The 17,711-nt window shown below is 46.0% G+C and overlaps 1 protein-coding gene and 1 long non-coding RNA gene across 2 annotated transcripts in view; one reads left to right on the top strand and one right to left on the bottom strand.

The window, feature by feature from the left end:
• Positions 1-1,727: 1,727 nt before the first annotated feature.
• LOC149741311 (uncharacterized) lies at positions 1,728-14,809 on the bottom strand. Its single transcript, XM_089873447.1, has 4 exons — positions 12,355-14,809; positions 4,668-4,837; positions 3,982-4,575; positions 1,728-3,905 (listed from the first exon to the last, which is right to left on the bottom strand). Exons 1-4 carry the CDS (start codon positions 14,195-14,197, stop codon positions 2,253-2,255), a joined length of 4,260 nt encoding a protein of 1,419 aa, XP_089729573.1. The 5' UTR covers positions 14,198-14,809; the 3' UTR covers positions 1,728-2,252.
• The window catches only part of LOC149741309 (uncharacterized), a 46,434-nt gene continuing 35,128 nt past the window's right edge, over positions 6,406-17,711 (top strand). The window contains exon 1 of the long non-coding RNA XR_016384540.1: positions 6,406-7,101. This is a non-coding gene — a long non-coding RNA (uncharacterized LOC149741309). The remainder of the gene's footprint in view (positions 7,102-17,711) is intronic.

Raw genomic sequence — 17,711 nt, 5'->3', positions numbered from 1 at the left:
TCCATCGGAGACGATTAAAGCGACGCCACCTTGCATTTGCGTCAATGAAAACGCGTAATTTCCTCAGAGTACTTGTTACTTTTAAGAGCCTGGCCGGGTCATGCGTCATACACGCGCGTGTTTTTGATCGATCTTAAATTTTCGCGAAAATTTGTTTTTCGTTTTTTTTTTTCGAATGCCCGTTTTCGTTTTTGAAGATTTTCACTTTCGAATGCCTGGTTTTAGAATAAGTGTTTATGCACATCTTAACTTAGAATTGAAACGTCTTTTCAATTTGTTAGGTCACACATCGGACGGCTTATATCTTAAGTAGGTCTTTCCGTTGTAGATCCAATGTGATATATCATTGACAACGCTGTACAAACCTTCTGTGTTTTCATTGGGATTTAATTTGTTCTTGAGCTTATTCTGGTTAAGACTTCGCTTATGTGTATGATACCGCTTACATTGTAATGACAACCGCTGCCTTGATTTATTTGGACCATTTGTAAATATACCTGCATCAAACTTTATCTGCTGGCACAGTTTTCGACGTATGTTTGGAGCTACTTCCAGTAATTTGTCTAACTTGTACACTTCACCATATGTTTGTTTGTCAGCAGAATGCAGTTTATCTGTACGGGCTTGTGGTCAGTAATCAAATCATGTGTGGTCTCGGTAACGGCTAATATAGCATTGTCTTTGCCCTGCCAAGTTTTGCTCGTAAGAGATTTCCGAAATCGGTTTTAGCCGCTACAACTCTTTACGTCACCAGCCACTCATCATAAGCGGCATTGAATGCGAGATTTTAGGCTTAACATTGTAAGATATAAATGTGACGTAGAGGTCTACTGGCCGCATTAAAGTATAAGAGCATTAAGCCAAAGGTGTTTTTGTTTATGACACTTGGCGATCCGTGACGGTAATAGAGCAATCTTGAAATTACAGCCCATTAAGTTTATATTGTGGTGTCTTGTAATTTCCGTACATTAAAATATTAGTAAATTGATATCGTAATTTAAACCATAACCGTTTTTGAACACATTATAAGTTTAACTGGTGTAAACCTTTGATTTACTTTAAGTCCCTTACTCTGCTGGGTTTTCAAGTCACTACATTTTATGATGTATAGTGTTCCGTTTAAGACAGCGGCTGTAATAAAGCGCAAACAGTTTTGGGAAAATAAGACCGGACATTTTATAGCACCAGCTGAGTAATATACCCATAAAAGCAAATAAACAGAGACGTCCTAAAGTCACTTAGAACACTTGGGACTTATTTTGCTGCTGTCATCTCGCAACTATAATCTGACAGGCTTCGCACGCTTCTATTAATGTTCTGCAGTAGGTTGGGATAAAATGATTTATGTTTTCATCTCGTTTGTCTTTTAATTTGGTAGTAAACAAAGTATGGTTCTGTAACTGTATCACCACGACCCCCAAAACGGATGTTAATCGTTAAAAAGACGATCAGGAAATATAAATATTTTAATAACGATATTCATCTTACCCCAAAACCTCAGTACTATATAACAGCTTGTGGACGATTGTCTGGAATCGTTAAACCTTATATCTTCCGTTTTATCGACGAAGACGTCGTTAATCTAAAACTAAACCTCCTTAAATGTAATTGAATTTTGCATGTGATTTGGATTTTGGCATAATAACGTCTCAGTTCTGTTTCGCGTGATGGCTTGTCTTACTACCTTCTCTATTTGATTTGGCTTTTTCAGTAGCATGAAGCACAGCTTTAAGATTTCGTTTTGTTCATTTATTATCACGGGACGGTCGTGTAATGCAAACATGGACGATTTAATTTCTGGGAAAATCATGGGGGCGAAAATAAAACCGCGATGGAACTGGACGGTACCGCCCTAAACTAGATATACAACAGGAAAAGGTGAATGTAAACGAATTGGCGCAAAGACAGTAACACTCTTGTCGCTGAAGGAAAATAAAACGAATGTTAATTCATCTTAAAACAACGCGAAATGAATGGGCCATGATTGCCAAGAGTAGAAAAATACGCGAGAAGTTACATGGACGAGGTAATCGTGTTAACTAATGTATGTAGCACTGCCAGCTTTAGAACTCCGCTAAAACTGAATACTGTGCTGGGAAAGCAAAAAGAATACGCTCATGTGGTGTGACAAACGATAAAGGGCAAGAAATGCAAGCATGGGCGCAAAATGCAAAAGCTTAAATTAAGATTTGGGTTGGAAAAATAAACAATATGAAAGAGAATAGATGGAAGTAGTTGTGAAGTGCTGATCGCTACACTAGTGTCTCGGAATACATAATTAAGTCCGAATCAGTACTATGTAGTGAACTTAGGCCTGTATCCGAATCGTTATCGCACGGCGCTTCAACTTTTCGTACGCCACCGGTCACGGATTGAATGTTAGGTCGCCTTTGCCCACGCGTTAAATTACGAGGGTTACCAGTGACAAAGGGAGAGCAGGGCGCCGATGCCGGGGATCTATGGTGGGCAGGACCAACCCCCGCTGCCGAGAGAAGGTTGAGCGGAGAAGGGCAATGCTTCCCGCCCTTTCCCTTTATTTCTCCACCGTTGTGAAGGGCTACACGCTTCAATGGTTCGCTCTGTCGTACATCGCAGTGGGAGTTGTATACGATCGGCTTTTTAAGGATTCCGCTAAGATGGCTGGGAAGAGCTCCCTTGCCGAAACTACCACCCCGTTTGCCGAACTGTTCGTTTTGTTGCTTTTCCAAAAGCACCGGGTTTGGTTTCCTGCGTTGGCCGCTGTTTCGTCGAATGAGTTTCTGCTGCTGGGCAAGACGATCCTGTTCGTCCTTGTTCATGCTAATAATGCGCAAGTCTGCCGGTGAGACCGGCGCAGAAGCAATTGTGCCTGGAATAAGGGCAAGCGCAGGTTTTGAAGCAAAGCTGGGGCGATTTTTCGGTACGTTCGCTCTCGATGGCGATCGTGGTGACATACGGGAAGATGCTTTTAAGTGGTCGTCTTGCGTCACTTTTAACTGTGGAGGGAAAACGAATCTGTTGCGACAACTTCCACGCTTTACATTTCCGCGTGAGAAAAACGCAGGCGAGGACGTGGCCGAGTCTTGGCTTTCGGTCCCGACGGAAGGAAGGGGTCTGGGACTTCCGCCGTCGCAACTGCTATTTCGACTACCCATATCTGTGCTGTCGCTGCTGGCAAAGCTACTCGTGCTTCCCGCTGACGCATTGCCGGAATCGTCAGTGTTGTTTGCATTGTTGTTTCGGGTGACGGAGAGATAATCCTTTAGTTCAGCTGTGAACGGCGCTTCGATTACCCGTGTCTGGGGTGACGGTCGTCGGGTTGCTGGGTGGCGTAGTATGATGCCTCGTGGAATGGCATCTTCTGTTGAAATTATGGTCGAGGTAGCATTGTTGTTATCAGCAGCGTCTGACAACTCCTCGTACTCGCAATCGCTGCGGTAATCCGGGATTGGGGGCATGGGAAGCAGGGCGGTTACTGACGCCGTTGACCGACTGGGCGACGGTAAAGGTGCAGCGGCTGCTGGAACTGGCGCTGGGGATGGTAAAGGCAGCTCTGAGAAATTTGCAGGGACGTCGCCGTGGCTGAACCAGTGCGGGGATATAGGTGGAGTTTGAAGTCCGTTTTGTTGTTGCTGCAACTCCATCTTGCAGTGCTCGCACCATAGCCAGGGTGAAAGTGCGTGATGAAGTGCCGACGTTGCCGGCGAAAGAGGGTCATTTTCTTGCGGTGTGTGTACCCCATTTTCTGGAGCGAAGGCTGGGCTATTGGGGTCTGCCTGCGCACACGCAGCAAGGTATCTTTGCAGCGAGATTTCGTTGTCATACGCAGTAAGGAGTTCTCCGTATTCTTCCCATAGCTCTGGTGAGATTCCTTCGGGAGAGGCCGCCAGTTCTCGTACTAGGTTTAAAAGTGCTTCACCCTTCGCCTAAAGAAAAAGTAAAGGGTTAAACCTTGTAAATGACCACCTAGACCCTACTTCTATATTGATGCACACCAATTACCTGAATATGTCTTTGAGAGATTAAAGCCCGATGTTCCATCTCTTCCAGTTCAGATGAAAGCCTCAAACTTAAGTAAAGATTAGCTTCCAATTCGGTTCTTGACTTCTCAAGTTCTAGAGTTGACTCTGCGGTAGAGAGGCCGTCCTTTTGCGTTGGCTGTGATACCACCGGTACCTCTTTTTGAGGAAGGCTCTTTCCCTTTCCGGATGACACAGAAAGAGATGCAAGACGTGTATCCGACTCTTCGTCGCTTGAATCGCCGGCGTTTTTGGTAGAAACAAGTCCAAGAGCGGATGCAGCAGCCGTGAGAGGATTCTTTTGCTCTCCGGTAGGATTGCTGGACGCTCTCCACACCTCGTCCTGCATCTCTTGGAGGACGATCTCGGACTTCCGCTTGTACTCCTCAATCTTGAGTTGCATCTCGACGACTTTTTCACACGCTGCCACGTACATGGCGAGTGCTTTCGTGTCTCTAGTGTCACTGACCCACTGTGGGGGCCTGAGAGATGAAACTCGGTTCGAAGGAACTCCAAGTTCGCCGCCTTCCCGGCTATTCGGGTCGGTGGTGTCGCCCATACCGGATAGATACGTGTCCTATAAAAACATCCCGAATTATTATTTGGTCTGAAAAATTTCATATTAACAAGCAATTGGCGAAATATCATTGCTATTGGCGTAACATGTACCTGAACATAGTTTTTCCCATGTGCTCGTATCCTATACCGGTGTACGTCCGCCTCAATTCTCTCAATATCCGCATCGGCTGTTGTTACCTTTTTCTTTTGGTCAAGAAGAACTCGTTCTTGTGTGATGATTAGCTGTTTTAATTCTTCCAATTCCTTTGCGACTGTTTCTTCTGCAGAAATATGTGGAAATTGATTACACTTATTCGTCGATATTAATTTGATATGGTTAATTAATTTAGAGTCAGTTAAACCGGCGTGAGTGCACGCTATTTCCGTGTTGGTATTTCGTTAAAAAGTAGCTTCGATTAGAAGAGTAATAGTTGCGTGTCGTTGTTTGGAGTTAATAATATAGCCACGCCCGACCCCCGACCTTCGCTAGTTAATTTGTGACTTATCGGGACAGCAGAGGCACTTGTTGTGCGCGATAACATGCTCTGGTCAGTCATTTACAGACTACTATCATCGGTATATCACATTCCAGCCTGCTGCGTGACCGATACTTAGCGAGCCACAAGCTACGCGTACTTTCCCATAATAACAGCGGCATGAGATTGGTTTCGCGTCCTGCGGCTTCACGTTCACTTAGAGAGTACGATGATAGATGCCATGATAAGTGACACTTTATTCGCCGCTTCCATGCTTGCCGGCGTCCGCCCATGTGTTTGTAAAAGATTACTCGCGCACGCAACTTCTAACGTTACATTGAAACGAATCGTCTTTTGGTCGAATGTTTCTATTTATATTCTAAAAGCAATGACTCATATCAAGGGTTTCGCTGTCATGGCGTCCGGGTCTCGTTATTTCTATGCCCACTTCCGCGCGATATGTCAAATTGGTCGACTTCGCAGAAATCCAAGTATTTTGCCTCGAATTAGGGCGCAGCTAGTTGCTAATGGCGAGTAGAGAATGACTGGTCCGTTATCCGACTGTGGTTAATGCAGAAATAGCGATTTATCAATGCAATCTGACTCGCCACATGTACTCGTAGAAACATCACCCTGCTGTACAATAGGTGTATCCATTTCTAGGCGTGTATGGTTAATATTAAGGCCAAACGAGCGGATGTTACGATAAGAACAAGATCTCTATTTGATGAGGCCTAATCGATATTGTGGTCGCATGCTGATTTTCACCACTTCCGCAAAGGAGCTAAATATAATTTAAATTCCACTGCATTTACCTGATCCAGAAAATTACCGAAAAATCGATTAAGTTTATCTTGGCTCGCCCATTGCCAAAGAAAAAAAGTTTTATTGTAAATAAGCATTATTTTGAAGCGTACATAACGGTATTCTAAAGATAGCCCGTGTTGGTAAATCAAACAACAAATAAAATTGGATGCAAAAACGGTTTTACAGTGTGACTTTTTTCGTATATATTTTCGATTTTCTATACGTTTTGAAATTCCTTAAATTTTTTTTTAACTGTGTAAAAGTACCGACAGTCATTCTGAAAATTTCCAGCACCATATATGTCATGCGTCTGTTTGAATCGTTAACCTTGCAATTACCAGGACAATGCGAACTGAAAGGTTTGACAATGTAACGCTGCTTTCCCATGACGTTTAAAGCTACCTGTACGACATATGTTACCATACAAAGCCGTATTAAGCACGTTTGCGTGTTGTCAGCGTCGCTGGCGGTCAGGCAGCCATACCATTAACTGCGTTCCTCAAAGCAGACACCGAATAATACAAGCCGAACGATTTGCGAGAGCCGTGAATAGCTACATGGTGAAAACGCCGGCACGCGATGACACACCATCCAGATCAAAACAAATTGCGCTTTGCCGTTTAAGTGCCGCAGGTGGTATCAGCAATCGCAAAACAGTCAAGGTTGGCGGATTCCACAAGAATTACGTGCATAACGAACCGAGGCGTTGTCGTGTAAACGCAGGTCTGTTCGCTCGCTGAAAGGCACAGCCTCGCCACGGTCAATACTCCATGTAATTTCCATGAATTACACCTTCTTTTCAAGGCACGGCAGCCCACTGAACCAGCTGTACTTAGCGGTAGCGGTCACCGTGGTCTATTTTTTAACCGCGAGTAACAATAACGGAAGCACTGCTTCCTACACGCCGAAAAATCCCGGATCCCATCGCGATGTAGTAAAGGGCGGGTCTACACGCCGGATGAGTCCAGTTTGTAAACGACTATGACACCGTACGCTTGTACGTCACTATTTCCAATAGCGTGGTAGCAAAGAATAACAGAATATAAAAGCGTCGTTTGAAAGTTTTAAGTGCCCGCGATTCATCTAAACGGTATCCGGCCAAGATAAATTTGGGAGCGAAGCATCGTCACAAAAATTCCAAACAGGAAGCATTACTTTAGGAGTTGTTTATAGTTATCCAATTCTAAACTAAATGTTTTTCAGGACCAACGAATACCACGCCCGCCTTACGAGTCAAATCAGACGGCGCACAACAAGCGAAGGTGAGTTCCTGGGAAAGTTTATTCAAATCCAGCATTTTACGAAATGAATTAAACGACTTAGATGAAAAGAATGCGGAAAATGCAGGCCCCACGCAGTAAACTCGTTTTGGTGTGGGAGCCGGCGCTTCAACAATAAACAATGGGCCAAAGTGGGGCCCAAAACAGATCACACGCTTAACTCAATACTCAGGTTCTACGCCGGGCTTTCAATTCAAGGGATTAGGCCCAATCCTAGGCCCAAGCGTAACGGCCAATCATTCAATTATTTATCACCCCACAAGCCACGTTTAGCAGAGATAATTCGATAATTTGCCCCGCCCTGGGGTCGCCTCGTATAGGTAGCAGTGTGGGTGTAGCTTATGACTATGAATAGCTACTTTTTTCATATAACTCATTCTATATTGCTACTGGGTCCACGCGACTGATGCCATATTTGCCGTCATGCTTCCTTTCGCATCAAACCAGTTGCTTTTTTCTCCGCACGCTCAAGGTTTGGGAAACGGCCGGGCGTGCAAGGGAAGGGGTTTAATTCTGCGACCGTGATTTAATTGGATGCCAAACGTAGTGGAACCGTGTTTTGAAATGGGGCGCCAAGGCTATTTTGATAAGTCGGCTCAGGATAGACGCGATTCTATGTTTAGATCCGTTCCGATTCAAAGCACTGCTTGATTATCCGTAGCTTAAACGTAATTGCCTGAATGCAGCACGCAACGTGCACGTGAAATCGTTTTAGCATTCCGGGACTAGGAACTGGTGACAAGGCGCTCGGGAAATTGCACCAAAATTGAATTGCGACGATAGATGCCAAAATTTAACGTCAAAAGTCTGGAAAAGTTTCTTGTTTGCCAACCCCCTTTATTCCCGCGTGCAGCTGCAGTCATCGATTAGTTAATTAGGCAAGCCGCAAAATGTTACACAACTCGCACGAGGCATTCAATTTGTATGTGGGAGTTTCGAAAACACGATTTGCTTATCAGCTATGGCGAATGTAAAAGTCATAACACGAAGCTTGGTTTCCATACACGAGACCTACCAGTTAACAGCAGACCGTACTGGAATGAGGCCATGGTGACGTCACAAACGCACACATGAGCATCCTATTTGAGGACTCGAGCTTGGATTTTGTGCGTGCTTTTGGTGTAAGTGTATATGTTGGACTACGAACCTTTGCTACTTGTATGGCAGGTTATGTCAAACATCATTTGGCGGGTGAGCAATGCGCCTTATTAAGTTTCGCTGGGCGGTTTATGTTTTCCCACCAAGATAAGACCGCACTTCTGGAAACTATTTCTGTAGCTATGTTTGTGGAGGGGGGCGCGGTGTTGTTGTACATGCCAGTCGACCGCAATGGTAACTCCACTGTGGCGGCTGGAAAGCCGCGAAACTTCGTCGTTTTAAATAAGCAGGTGGCGACGAACATCGCTATGCATGGAGTAGGCTTGGTGTTTTTCTTTCTATCGCATTCTTTCGTGATTCAATGCGCCTTGCTATTGTGTCGGTTAAAATAGGCCGCTGCGACAGATCATTGCACGGTAGGACAGGTCTCTGTGTAGTATACAAAGGGCTGGGATAAGCAGGTCGTTGCGGCGCCACCCCCGCACTTGCTGTGACAATATTAATGCTGACGGATGAGTCCTTGCGTCAGGAAATAAGACCCTTCAAAAGACCCACAAAGCGTGAACTGCCGCGGTCCTAGCGACGACCTGTAGCGCCCACGCCGCATGGTATAGCAATAGGCATAATAAGGGAAATGATAACAAGATTCGGTTCATTGCTGAATATCCAATTCATATCGCGAGGTATTACTATTCCACTTTGCCTCGCGTTTAACTGCATAGATATGCGTAACGTTATAGTTTGGATTTTGCAACGTGAATTTTAGATTTAGGTGCGGCGTTATAAGTGCTGGCTTGGTGTCGAAGATACTGTAAAGTGCTTCAGATTTTTGGACCGACGGTAATAGTTACGACATTCTCACGCGCTGATATAGTCGAAATCCATAAGTTTAATTAGGCAAAATTTATCCTTTCAGGCGAGCTAAACCGGACAGGATACCCGACTTACGAAATTCGAGAGTGATTTTCCGGTTTGGTAAATCGTTTACAGCAGAAAATTGCGACACTTTATCCGCGATTACGAACGTGACTTAGAATTTAGTTACGACCGGGCATGAGACGAAAGTCGGCGCCACTCAGGTATTTACCAAGGTGATAACGTGCAAGAAATTCCGGACGGCAGTTTGGTTAGCTTTTCCAAATATTTGCATGTCGGCTCCCCCGGCTAACGAGCGAATAAATTGATTTTGAACAAGCATTAATTCACAGTGTATTGTGTAAGTGCATGACAGGTGTGTGATAAGGATTATGTGTCACACTAACCTCCTCATTAGGAATGCTGCAAAAGTGCGCTGATAATGTTTTTCTTAGTGTTGTTCAAATTTTACTAGTGTTGTACCAAAATTTACTGGTGTTGTCCAAAAAGTACCAAAACCTAGTGCGACTTTACAAACATATTGCAATGCTTACTGTGCGTGTTTGTTCTCATAAAAGTACCGGTGGCCTATAGCACTGCAAGAGTTACGTACATCAAATTCCGAACATGAAAGCGATTTAAGCCGCCCGCTGTGGTTCTTATTCTACTTTCTAAACCCTCGAGCGAAGCGTGGGCGTTCTGGACCGGCCAATCCCTTTCTATTGGCCACTCCAGCGGAAAAAGAAACTCACTCATACTGTGATTGGAATGCGTTCAGTGAACGGACATAAGGGTGCTTATAAAACCCCTTCCAACCTGTCTATAATTTCCGGTATAGTGTGTGATGAATCACATAAGCCAGCTACGGGTTTAAAGCGTTGATTCGTGTGTCGGTGTTTCCATCGTTACGCTTCCGCAACTTCCCTTATGTTATCGCGCTAACGTTAACCAGTTGCTACGCTACATAGACACAAGTTAACGCAGCTTTCCAAAACGTTACCACAATGACGTAATCGAAAAACTCTGCCATTGTGACGCCGTACAGTCCAAAACATGAGGCTTGCCAATCGCAACATGGCTTACACAATAAACAGTCGATAAAGAGACGATACGCGAGTATTGGTTCTGTTTGTTGTGCGCTGGAAACGATTTCTATTTATTTTCAGCCGTCGGACGTGGCGACAGTTGCTTTGAACGGCAGAGTACAGACAGATCCCCGCGGGGTCTTGGGCCGTCGGTTTACAGTGACAACCGTTTCCCATGTGCCACACATATCAAATAATCGCCTAATTAGACATGCCGATATATTTCCGACGTGGAACGAGATGCGTGGGCTCGCAATACACAAGACCGGCGGCGCTTACCATACGGAGATTAGTTGTCGATTCGATAATCGGTCTCTCATGTCGCGCCGCTGTGACTACGACTCCCTAATCGCATTTCGAATAGAGCAAGACCAATTTTCGCGTCCCGTTGTACGTACTACTGGCATTGTATCTTAAATGAGATCGCCCATGTGTTACGACCAGAACGACGAGGCGTTCGTACATTGACCTGCCGTTTGATCGAATGAAATTCACTAGTAAATTATGCGATAAAGCAGGGGACCTATTGCGCCAACGGGCAGAGGCGCGAACAGGGCCCAGGCTCTCCATCAATCTAATAGACAATCGACGGCGAAATCTTCATTAACACACCGCAAACGATTAGGATCGGCAATGCAGTAAATGCGTCGGTCGCGATCTGATAGTGAAGGCAGAACGAATTCAGGTTGAAAAGTTTGGTGAAATCAACGGATACGAACGGCCTTGTCCAAACAAATAGAAGCGAGAAATTCCTGTGGCGAACAAGGAACAATATCGCTTCATTATGCCGATTCAGATTGGTTCCGGAGGCTGATCGCTCGTTAGGCCGTTGTCTTCACACCGCGACACTTCTGACAGCTTAAATGTCGCTTTCCATGTTAAGGTCATGTCAAGCTTCCGCTGCGGAATTTGATTTTGATCGTTTCTTTTCCGCAGAGGTAAGAAACACAAAAGCACGTTTTGTTACGTCATTTGTCCTTCAGTCTCGCTTGTTTAGATAATGCGCCTCGCTAGGTGGAGACACAGAGCACCCCTAAGCATTTGCCCAACACAGCTTATCCGCTGCTGCAACTTTGTGCGCTAAAGCAAGACAAAGCGGTGCAACTATGCAAGGCGATCTTATATGAACTGCGGTTAGCTAAGTCGAAGCAATACTTCCCCTTGCTCGCTCGACGGTGCACGAAAGAGAGCGTCCCACACGCTTGCGCCCATTGGACCCTCTGTAACTGAAACTCAGAGGCCGTTAGGGGCTGCTGGGAATAAGCCGTCGCTCGGGCTGGCTTACTTCCCTGCAGGCGAATTTCGTTACTTGACCTGGGTAGATATGACAGGTCGGTTCCTATTCAGCAGCAGCGTGCAACTGCATACTCTGGCTCGTCTATGTGGTAGCGGCTATATTGGTGTCACGGTAACGCGAACGAAACAATAGACTTAACCGATGGGGCCATGTTGCCTGTTTAAACAAGCGCATCGGCGTCGCGGTGAGGTGTTTTCTAAACTCAACGGGTTGAAGGAATACACAAACAACGGTTAGACGCATAGTACTCTTGCTGTTTCCAAAACAATGTCGTGGCCAAATTTTACCCAAGGAAACAACTGTCAGTTATGAAATATGATTCATTTTTGCGGCCGAATTCGTTTCGCGTCTGTTTCGATAGACCTCGTCACAGAAAGTCAATGCAATTTTGGGGAAAACGATTTAATTATTTTGTCCGCAAAGGCTCCAGACTGCATGCATTGTTATTACGGATTGAGTGAATCGTAGAGCAACTGCTGGCGTCAGAAATAATTGCGTTATTATACGCGTCACTAAATACCCACTCTCGTTTAAAGACGCGCTGACTTCGTTAATTGCCATGCAAATGCATGCGGGCGACGCTCGTAACAAATTACGCGAGATGGAGTCGTTATTACACAAAGGTTTTGCCACAGGCAATGCGTTAAACCTGTGCGTGAGAGCGGTAGAGAACCATGCACAAGCGACCCGACCTTTTAAGGGTGCCAGATATAATCTAAACGGTGTTTATTGCCGCATCAGAAAGGCGACACGAGAGACCTTGTTAACCCCGTAGTTCAAATTCATTACAGGCTACAATACTGTGCTGTTTAAAATTCCACAAACCACTATATTGACTTGATCAAGCCTAGCACGCACGGCGACCGGTTATGTGTGATTTGATAATAAACACAATCTTACCGCTATCTGTAGACTTGTTCTTTTCGGCAGCAGACAGGGCCTTGTTCTCCGGCTTCGTTACTCCAGTATCCGTGTCTGCAGGCAGGGTGGTCTTCAGACTTTCTTCGGATCGTGCTGGTTTTGCGGATTGCTCCTTGCGGCTGTTTGGTACAGCAGCAAATGTTACACTTCGCTTGGAACCTTTACCCGATGACGGTTGGCTCGGTGCTGGACTCTTGCCAGCGGATGACGAAGCTTTTGCTACGGGGGGTTGCGGTGCTCGCCTCTTCTTGCGGAAAGTACCAATTAAGCTCTGAGCTGGCTTGGTTAACCCTGGTCCAGTTACTTTCCTAAATAACTTCGCCGCTCCGCTATTCTTCTGCTTTTCCGGCTTGCTTGATGTTGCTGGTGCGACCGCAACTGCTGGAGAGGCACGTTTAGCCCTGAGGTAGCTCTCTAAGTAGTCGGTACCACTAGATGTTTCGCTGCTGCTCGTCCCGCTTATGCTACTACCGCTCGTGTTCGAAGTCTCGCTACATGTCGTCGTACCGCTGCTCGAGTCCGTAGCGGTAGTGGTAGTAGTCGTACCACTGCTGTAGCTATCTGTGCATTGCAACATAGCGGTAGCGAACGAAACCGCCTTCTGGCGGGAAACAGCACTCCCGAACTCCGCCATGATAGACTTTTCGTCGTCGGCATCTTCGCCTGCGCTGTGAGAGTCAATCTCGGCGTCCGATCCCGTACTCGTCGTACCCGTGGACGTGGTGGTCGTAGTATCATCAGTGCTGTACCTGTATGCGTGTCTTCTAGATCTACGAGACTTTCCTACTCTCCCGTGCCGGTGCCGACTGTCTCTTCTATGTCGACGCTTCCTTCGGCTTGAGGATCTTGATCTTCGTCGGGAATTTTGGCAATAGGGGTAATGTCCAACATTGCGGTCTCTGCGGCTTCCTGATAACTGGACGTTCTGGTCGGACAATGCGTCCGAATCGTCGTCGTCATCATCGTCTTGCATGAGGGACCTTCGTCTGTGGTTACGGCGTCGGTAGGTACAGTGTTCTCGGTTAAAATCTCGATTATCCAGCGCACTTTGGATAAACTTGCTTTTGTCGGTGTGCCGCAGGAGGCAATCCGGTCCGGTAATCACTCCGTCCACAAATTGCTCCTCACTAAGGGTAATTGTGACCTCGGTGGTTTCGGTCGTCTTCTGCCGGACCGCGACGCACCGGTCGCCCGCTGAGGTGGCGACTTTGCTGCCGATCGTTGGAGCGTGGGCGCTTATGCTTTTGTTGTTGTTTTTGTCCTCGCCGCCATCTTTTGTCTGCTGCGTCATAACAGCGCGTTGGAATTGCATCATACTTCTGCGAATCCGCCTCTTTCGCCCTTGCGACAGATTATCGAGAAAATGCGCTGATTCAGCCCCGGTGTGGCGCTGGGGCAAGTTGTTAATCAAGTTATTACATCTACTAGGCGAGCCCTCTGCCCTAGTACTATGATGGTGGTGATGAGCATCGCGGTATCGGGTACACTTGCTCTTCTTGAGCGAAAATTTGACATGGCACTGTTCCTTACCCCATGCCTGCCACACAGCGAAAATCCGTGTCCGTGGCGGTAAAGGCTTTTCACAACCGCGCCAGTTTTCTACGATAACGAAGCCCTGAGCTATTTCCTTGAGCGATTTATTCGCTGAAAAGTTAAATTCAAGCTCGTCCGTTGTGCTTGCTTCTGCGTTTTGCCTGGCTGCATTCCACTCTGTCTGCTTGTCTTTGAGCAAAGCTTGTAGAACTTCTGAGCAAGTTGTTTTCCTTGTAAGTCCTGATATTTCCTTTTCCTCTCGGCCGACACGAACAGTTATGGTCGACATGTTTGTTTGCACTTTATGTCTGGAAATAGTCCTTACCGAGTTGTGTACAACTCTTACTCCAATAAAGCGTTCAGTTCACAAGTTACTATGCATTGGTTGGTTTTTGATGTACCTGAAAGGGCAAAGCGGTTAGTTCTCAACCGAAGCGATTTATTTCAATTTGCGCCGATCCTCGACCCGAAAAGCCGGGAGCGCTTCGTGAAAGAGTCGTGCGGTTTCCCTCTGCCTACAACCGAGCCACTCGAACGGCGCTGAAACATTGAAAATCTTACAGAACAAGCACACATGCGCTGCAGCTGACTAGGATTTGCCTCGGCAAATGCATGGATTACAGGCCGCTCATGAAGTAATTTAATACAGGTCAAATCGCCGACTGCGAAAGCCCCTTCACGTCGGCCCCATACAGATCACATAATCCGCTTCTATGGGCTTTGATCGGCCTGAGCTTTTCTTAAAACCTCATCCGCGACACTGCGTCAACCTATTTTCAATTAAATCTCACGGCGCCATTGCTCGACCTGAAATTTCATATCTAACGACTTATCGACTTTCCAACCCGGCGGATTTAGGTCAAATCTCGGACGACCTGAGTCTCTTCGAACGGAGCGACGTAAAGAGGCCGTGATCTGACAATGGGCCGCCAGGAATGATTCGAACAGCTTACTTCAATCGTCAGAGTTGGCGAACGCATTTTTTCTACGAGCGACGAGCGATAACGATTGCCTTTTTCTCCTTCTCACCGCGGCAGCTTTAGGTCGTACTGGACCATAATACAAAACTTGTACGATAAACCTTGTTAACGCATTAGCACTACATTGGCAGCAGAACGTTTTAGTGTCGACAGATATTCGCCGCAATTAAATCTACATTAAACTGGTGGCATTTTTCTCGTCCTGCGGTGTGATTTTTACCACGTAATTTACAATCTTTTCATCAAAGTAAATAAACTTAGCAATTAGTCTCGTTTTAAACGAAATGTCACAATTAGTCCCCTTTAATACGGGCGGTTTGCTAAAAGTCACAGTTTTCGGTTCCGAACCCAAAAAGCCTCAAAATACCGCTCGCCTAATTTACGCTGGGGTAGAGGTTACAAAGCACTTTGCTAGTGCAGCTGCAATAGCTTAATCTTGCCCTGGTTTGAAGTTGTAGGGAACCTACAGAGGTACAACAGCACATGGATCGAATACGTAAAAAGCCAATCAAGGAAAAGCGTTAAACCTTTGATCCATCTGAGGACCTGCCGACCTAGCGGTAAACCACATGGGACCGCAAAAGGTCCATCAATTGATAACGCCGTTTATTTTAATTGGTCCAGCACAGCATATGGTATTGGGAGTAAAATCCGTTGCGAAGCCGGACGGTAGTATCGTGTGGGACAACATGAGCACGATAACGAGTTTAATAATTAGTCTTGGTTGGATATTTTTGCTGCAGCGCAGTAGTGGTCGAGTCGTCTAGCAATCTGTTTGTATTGTCCCGCAAATACCCGCTCGTTAATGATCGCTTTGCAAGTTTTAGGACGGAAAGCGCGGCACGGGGTCTTTCCGCATTAAACAAACTTAATGTCGTGCAAATATTATGACTTCGAATTAGAACGAAAGTTTACTTCTACAACGGCGACGACGGCCCGAATGCGCCGCTTATTACTCGCTCTTTAATTGTTTACAAAACTCCGCACCGCCTACAGTTTCGTTGCTTTTCGTCTTATCTGAAAAAGAACGGAAAACGTTTCAACAACTTATGAATCCGAATTCGTGAAGTGAAATCACGCCCAGCTGCCTATTATGGAAAGCCCAACAGAAAAACACGTCAATCATTGAGTTAAATAACACCTTGCTAAAAGCGATTGCGCAACATAATTAATCCGAACGACAGAAGTGCATGACCGACTTTTAAAGATTCGATTACTGTGAGTCGGTGAAAAACAAGCTTTTGCTTTTCAGCCTTTAGAAACTGTTGCCCGCACGTTCGTCTGTCACACAGACAAAGCTGTACGACTAGACCCACGGAAGGCATATTGTTTGCAGGTTCGAGAATCTGATAACAGTCTGTATTTGATTTGCATTTCGACGAAAAACGATGGGAAAGTTTTTGGAAACGATGGAAGGTCATTACTGGGTTAAACGAAGCGGTCGTTCGAAAAAAGTGGTTACGGCAACCATCGTGTATGGCCACAGTAAAGCTAAGACATGTGTTAACTAGTAGTAGCTGACAGCTAACGTCAACGTGTGAAGTAATGTCAAACCCTTTCTGCATTGCAGCGTGCCTTAAACCAACGACTTATTCCGCCGGGGTGGCGTGAATATGGCTCGTGCTATGAGATATAGAAGGGGTTTGAACTGCATGAAAAAACACACACGGTGCAATGTGCAACTATAGGCAAGGCCTTTGCGGCAGCCTCTCACGCGGACGCTAAGCCTCGGAGGCAGTTCTGGCATAGCATGTCACCCACTCAGAGTTAAAGCAGCAATAACGCGTCTCTCAGCGGCACGCACAACCTTCAATTACCAAAGCGTATGACGTCAATTCTCGGCCGATTTAAAGTCTTCAAACGCCCGGCGCTACTTGGCGGCAAATCCGCGCTAAAACACCCGTTACGGAAGGTATTTCGACATTTCTAGAAGCGGCTCAACGGATGAATGACAAGTGTCTTAAAGCGGGGGAGGGTTAATCTATCCGATTACGTCACTTTAATAAAGATGGGTCGAAGGTTTATGCAAGTATCAGTTCAAATCACCCCGGCGTATCTGGTGGCTGTCTTTTCCACGGACTATAGGTATTTCGTATATTTGTTGCCCCCTTTTAACGCGTAAACAGATAAACTTCACACGTCGTTAGGTAAAAAATCGCCCACGGTGAGTCAGGGAACAACAATTCAACAAAATCTTTCGCTTGTCTGCTGGAAAGCACTGGCGCGTCTAAAAACGGCGCTTTTGGGGCAGGAAAACAGTCCCGAGTTGTCATGGGGCAAGACGAAACCGGTCCCAGCCGCAACCTGATCCCTGCCACGCTCCTGCATAACTATTTGTCATCGAGTTGGGCCAATACTGCCCCAGATTCAACAACCCAGAGCTGGGGAACGAGTCGATTGCTTTTGACATGAATGACAGATCGCTCTCTGGCCCCGAAAATCAATAGGCCAAATACCGCATAACGTTCCGTTTAAATAAAACTGCGATTAGGTCCGACCGCATCCTTATAAATCAACACTGCCCGCTCATCAATACACGGGCTCCTCTTATGGATACAATGGGAAGATGATTCATCATCGGGCAATTTGCGGGATACGCGGATTGCGGAAATTAACTGCTGCAAATTATTTGGACAGAAGATATGCTGCCTGCAGAGTGGAGATTCATTAAAACAACAACAATCGGGATGCAGGGCACGCTGCAAGCGCGGGGCATCCTCATTTTCCCGTTTACGGCGACGTCCTAAACAAACATTGACTGGTCTGGGTTATGCAGACACTGGAGCAGTATACGGCTGCTGAAACCAAGCCCGTAATTTCGAA

This window comes from Ciona robusta, chromosome 1 (genome assembly GCF_009617815.1).
Source record: "Ciona robusta chromosome 1, ASM961781v2".
Classification (NCBI taxonomy): domain Eukaryota; kingdom Metazoa; phylum Chordata; class Ascidiacea; order Phlebobranchia; family Cionidae; genus Ciona; species Ciona robusta.
The sequence above is the reverse complement of the archived record's forward strand: the minus strand, read 5'-3'. Positions and strand labels throughout refer to the sequence as shown.